The following is a 5757-nucleotide window of genomic DNA, read 5'->3' as shown; positions in this document are numbered from 1 at the left end:
ATAGAAGGCGATAGAGAGGTGGAGAACATGCCTGCAATTTGTAACAGAAACCCTTCTATGATTTTCACTAAAAACACTTGATATCTCAATAAGAATTTACTTTATTTTCTTATTAATTTGACATCAGTTTATCATAATCACAAACTGATTAATTATAGAATACAATGTATACCTATAATATTTGCAATTTTATATCTTGCTATAAATATTATTAATTACAAACTTAATTTGTATATATACACGACTCTTAGCTTGCTTTGAAACTTAATCACATTGTAATTTACTTGTATTAATTACTTGTATTAATTACAATAAGGCAAAAGCTAATATCGGGGCGTTAGATAAGAGAATAAAAGTGTAAATATTAGAGTAAAATTAACATTAATTACACCGAACGACGCGTGATTTTGTCATGAATTCCTAACTTAATACCATTTCAACCAATATAATTTATCCTTATCTAACGCCCCGGGGCGCTCGTTAGCAAGATCGTTACAATAAATAAATTTTTAGAAGTTACAATGTGATCACTTATAGAGTTGTATACTTAGGGCCTGTTCACTACAGCTTAATTTCAGTTCAAGTTCAGTTCAGCTCCAATCAGTGCAGTTTATCGGCTCCAATCAATTCAATTCAGTTCAACTCCTAATTTACTTTTCTCATTAAATATTCATTTCAGCTCTATTCAGTTCAGTCCAGCTCCAATCAGTTCAGTTCAATTTAGTAAATGTGAACAGACCCTTAGTTTGATTTTAGATTGAAATTAAACTCCACAAGTTTTAAACATAACATACCACATTTCTAACATTCATACAATAGATTCTCTAATTTTTTCCTTTATGATTCTTGAGTCAACTTAAGTAACAAGTTATCAAAATCTTATGTATGCTATCAATCTTCCAAAGCATGTATTGACTTTCAACTCATAAAAAAAAAAAAAAAAAAAAAAAAAAAAAAAAAAAAAAAAAAAAGATTTTATGTCTTATTCCCACCTTACATTTTTTTTCTTCTTCATACGATTACCAAATGCCAATCTTCGTTCTTTATCATCTGTTGTTTGTTGAGCCTTCTTTATGCAAATTTACCGCGTTATGAGATTGAAATCATACTATACATGACTAAGACATTAGACTTTTTAGCTCCAACAAAAAAAAAAAAAAAAAATTAAAATAATAATAATAAGTTGGGTCACTTGGGTGTTTAATTTCAGACCTAATTTTTCATCTTCTCCACCTTCCTAGATCAATCAATTTCTTTCTCCTTTTTATTTGGAAATGTCATACGAAGTAATAATATGACCTTAATCAATGTTAATTAATTATGGTTAATTTAAATATTTAGATTATTATTGTAATCAAATTTCCAGCAGTTTCCTCACTTTTTTAGAACGAAAGGCAATCACTTGCTTTACGTCACACTAGATTACCAAAAATTATGGGCGGCTAATCAAATGATTTTGACACTAAAACTTTAAATTACTCGTATTAATATAAGGGTAAATAATTTTTTCAAAAAAATATATATATATAAGGGTAAATAATAATAATAAAAAAATGTCAAAAATCAAAGCATAAGGTAGCTTAGCCAACCAGCCATTCATAGAATTGCCACCTACGCAGCCACGCAGATCTTCCACGTCCTTGTGGCCCCACAAGAAGAGGACTTGTTATCAACGGTCAAAAAATTCGAATTCTCCCACTAAATTTAGGCTATTTTTTTTTCTAGGAATTAACTCTAGCCCCCCTCAATTATCCTCTAATTTACTAGGAGTAACTTTTTATTGACAAGATTTGATCTCAAGTATTATACGAAGTATTAGTTATCATTATCATAATTTTATTCAATTAATCTATTTAGAATATTTAGTACATGTGTAATTATACAGTGATACTAGTGTTAATTATGGTGTTATTATTATATGTCAATATGCTTATAAAAGAAAATTATAATTTTAAATAAAATGGTAAAACAACAAACTTTTTAAAGTTATCTAGCTCAAATGGTAAATAGATTTACCATGAATAAAATATGATTTATAATTTTAGACAATAAAATTTGACAAGACTAACAACTAATTCCAAAGAAGGGATTATTAGGTATATCGTTTATAGATTCATCGAGTTACTATAACCTCTAGTTCATTTGTCTAACTAGAATCACCCAAATATGGAGGAAGTTTAATTTACTACTTACCATTCATTCTTTGAATTATTATCTTTACATCTCATATGGATACACCAAAAACTAACTCCTCCTTTTCCAGGTGACCTTTGAGCAAATTATTAGGTGCATCAAGATTTGAAAGTCTAAATTTTCATATAACTAATTTATGAATGGATATACATATATGATATATTATACACTTAACACCTATTTCTTCTCAATGATCTTGTTTTTTCTTGTGGCACACTTTTGGTCAAAGTCAAGAAACAAAAACGCCAACTATAGATAAATTTAAAAATCATCTTCACAACTCCTCTAGTGATATCGCCCCTCTATTTAATTACAATTTTAAAAGTAAAAAAAAACCCTCAATCCTTATATTTCGTAAAAAAAACTACTACACCCACCGATTATACGCGTATTTTTGTAAAATGGTGAGTTTAATGATATACAGTACGATTAACCTCGTTGTATTATTGCATACAGTACACCTATTGTAATACAGGAAGTAATCTATTGAAATAAATAAGTTACTTAAATCTAATAATTTATTGACAAAAGTTAGAAAATAGAGAAAATGCAAACAGAGGAGGGCCTGCAACTCAGTCTACCTTCCCAGTTCTCACCCTCCTACCAAATTAGACCAATTGACTAATCTAAAAAATAAAAACCAACAATAAATAATTAATTAAAAATAGATTACTACTTAAAGTAAGTAAGAAGTTAATCACATTTGGTACTGTACTCAAAATTTTCCCTTTAATAATGGTAACCAAACACGAGACTCCCTCCTCAAGAAAAGCCATTTCTATCTCCATCCATCTTCCCCCCCACGAGAACATAAGTTTTTTTTAAATTAAATTATTATTTTCTCTCTCATCTTTTTTTTTTCAAAAAAAAAAAATATAAATTACGACTTTCTCTCTCTAAAAAGGACTGATTCGTTTCAACCCCTCTTTCTCTCTTTCAGCATCATTTCAGAAGCATAATTATAAGGAAAAACTTACACTTCCCCCTCTTCCCACCCAATTTAAAGTAGGTGAAAAACAAAATAAACTCACAATTTCAATCTCTTTGCTTTATTAATCTTCACCTCACATATTTTACTTTCAAACCCGACTCCATAAATAGATGATTCTCTGTATCTCTTTCCTCCTCGTAGACCCGTTTAACAATTTTACCTCCCAATATTTACAGCCCACGTTAAAATAAAAAGAATAAAGGCATTGAAGAGTCCGCCTTAGTTCTCCTGATTTATCTTGGCAATAATAATAATAGAAATTTCTCTCTCTTGTATTTCTATTTGTCTATTGATTTGATCCATTACAATTACAATTACAATCTCTCATCTATCTATCTCATGCATCTTCTGTGTATGCCTTAATTTCCCACAACTTTCTCTCTCATCTCTTTATTTGTGTGTTTGTTTTAGCACCCTCATCTCCCCACATTGCTCCATACTCTTCTCTCTTTCTTTTTATATCTTCATTCATCAACTCCCATTAATTCATATTATTTCTTCCTTCTTTCTCTTTTTATACCATTATTATTATGGCTGTTCAAGCTCAATACCCTTCTAATATTCTCCTCTTAAACAGGTTTTTTTTTTTCTTCTTCTCTTCCTCTGTTTTTTGTTTTTTTATTTTTTGATGAATGAAAATAAAATTACAAGTATCTGATGAAATGATTGATTTTGGAATATATGAATGCAGAAACGTTCAAGAAACCAACAATTATTCTTTACAACAGCAACCTGGTGGTGGTGGAGGAGGCGGATTCATTGATCAAAATCATATGCTTTTTACAAATAATAATGGAGGTTGGTTTTTTATTTTTATTTTTTCAAAAAAATCAAAATTCCTAGTATTTTTTAAAATGGGGTGAATTGATTTTTATTTTTATTTTTGATTGGATGATTATTTAGTGGGGGTTAATCAAAGGAAAAGAAGCAGAGAGGTTGCAGGAGCAACAACAGCAACTACAACAACGACGACAATTAATTCATTCAATTTCTCCCTCCAAAATCAGCAACAGCAACAACAAAATCAGAATCAGAATCATCAGTTGATCGATCTTTGTCAACTACAAAATCATCAACAACAACAGCAGCAACCTAATGTGGTATCAACTGGTCTTAGATTATCATTTGGAGATCAAAATCATCAACTTCAACAACAGCAACAACAACAACAACAAATTCAACAACAGCAGCAATCTAATAATACAATTATGTCTCTTCTTTCTGAAGAATTCGCCCTTCAATTTAAACAACAGAGTGATGAAATCTCCTACTTTCTCCATACCCAGGTATTTTTTTTTTATTTCCAAAATAAAAACAAAATCCAATATTTTGATTTTTTACCAATTTTGAAACGGTCAACTAGTGCCATAAATACCAATGGTAAATTTTGGAGTGAATTTATTTTAAATATTTTACAATAAAAATTCAGGGGGAACAATTGAGGCGCACGTTAGCAGACAAAAGGCAGAGGCACTATCGTGCGCTACTAGGCGCAGCGGAAGAAGCCGTCACCCGACGGATGAGAGAGAAAGAAGCGGAGGTAGAAAAAGCAGCAAGACGAAACGCAGAGTTGGAGGCCCGAGCGGCCCAATTAAGCGCAGAGGCCCAAGCATGGCAGGCCAAAGCTCGGGCCCAAGAAGTCCAAGCAGCGTCACTTCAGGCCCAATTACAACAAGCAATGGTGGGCCCAGCAAATGGAAGTGGCGTGTTACAGGAAGGGAGTGGGGTAGGGTGTGGAGGAGACGCGGAGGATGCTGAGTCAGCGTATGTTGACCCAGTGAGTGACCGGAGAGTGACGTCACCGAGTTGTAAGATGTGTCGGACACGTGTCGCGACGGTGGTGTTATTGCCGTGTCGGCATTTGTGTGTGTGTAGGGAGTGTGACGACGTCGTTCAAGCTTGCCCACTTTGTTTGTCTCTTCGAAGTGCCAGTGTTGAGGTCTACCTCACTTAGGATTGGCCCACCTGGCCCATTACCGAATTTCAGGCCCATAATATCTGACCCAAACAAAAGAAAAAAAAAAAGGACCCCAACAAAAAAAAAATTAATTAGAAATGGTAGAAATAAAATTTTTATTTAAAAAAAAGTTAATTTTGTGTTTTGACAATATTTGAAAAAAAAAACCTCAAAACGACAACAAAAATGGACTTTTGCGGCTTTTATTTTGGGTCATTTAATTGGGGTGGTGAATGGGATGAACAGATGATGTACATGGCCAACTAATGGCGATTTTTCTTTCTTTTTTTTTGCTTTATTTAAATTCAATTGATACATAAAATTCTTTTATTTGATTATTAATATGTGCATGAAATTTTGACCATATAGGTTTTTATTATGGTTGGTTTTTAAGATTGGTACAAATGTGTGGCAATGTATGCACATGAAGAATGAATGCAAATTCTACTCGGTAAATGAACAATGCATTGTTTTACCTAATGAAACACAAGAAAACAAACATACATGTAAAGATTGTCGGTTAGAGAATGCATTTTGTATTACCCCGTACTTTTTTCAAACACATTATGACTTTTACCATGTGTAATTTGACCATTTATAAATTGAGATTATTGAC

At 31.9% G+C, this 5757-nt stretch overlaps 1 protein-coding gene across 1 annotated transcript; it reads left to right on the top strand.

The window, feature by feature from the left end:
• The first annotated feature begins 3542 nt into the window (after nucleotides 1-3542).
• LOC145580150 (BOI-related E3 ubiquitin-protein ligase 1-like) lies at nucleotides 3543-5479 on the top strand. Its single transcript, XM_081637539.1, has 4 exons — nucleotides 3543-3761; nucleotides 3876-3982; nucleotides 4088-4470; nucleotides 4614-5479. The coding sequence occupies exons 1-4, from the start codon at nucleotides 3715-3717 to the stop codon at nucleotides 5136-5138; spliced, it is 1062 nt and encodes a 353-aa protein (XP_081493665.1). The 5' UTR covers nucleotides 3543-3714; the 3' UTR covers nucleotides 5139-5479.
• Nucleotides 5480-5757: the final 278 nt, after the last annotated feature.

The sequence above is a fragment of the Chenopodium album genome, chromosome 2, assembly GCF_948465745.1.
Source record: "Chenopodium album chromosome 2, dcCheAlbu1.1, whole genome shotgun sequence".
Taxonomy (NCBI): domain Eukaryota; kingdom Viridiplantae; phylum Streptophyta; class Magnoliopsida; order Caryophyllales; family Amaranthaceae; genus Chenopodium; species Chenopodium album.
This window is presented reverse-complemented; position numbering and strand designations above follow the sequence as displayed.

What these genes read in the sequence shown, in the direction of transcription:
- LOC145580150 (XM_081637539.1), top strand. Translation starts at nt 3,715, where the DNA reads ATGGCTGTTCAAGCTCAATACCCTTCTAATATTCTCCTCTTAAACAG. An exon ending in AATATTCTCCTCTTAAACAG is followed by an intron (nt 3,762 to 3,875) that starts GTTTTTTTTTTT and finishes ATATGAATGCAG; the next exon opens with AAACGTTCAAGAAACCAACA. An exon ending in CCTACTTTCTCCATACCCAG is followed by an intron (nt 4,471 to 4,613) that starts GTATTTTTTTTT and finishes ATAAAAATTCAG; the next exon opens with GGGGAACAATTGAGGCGCAC.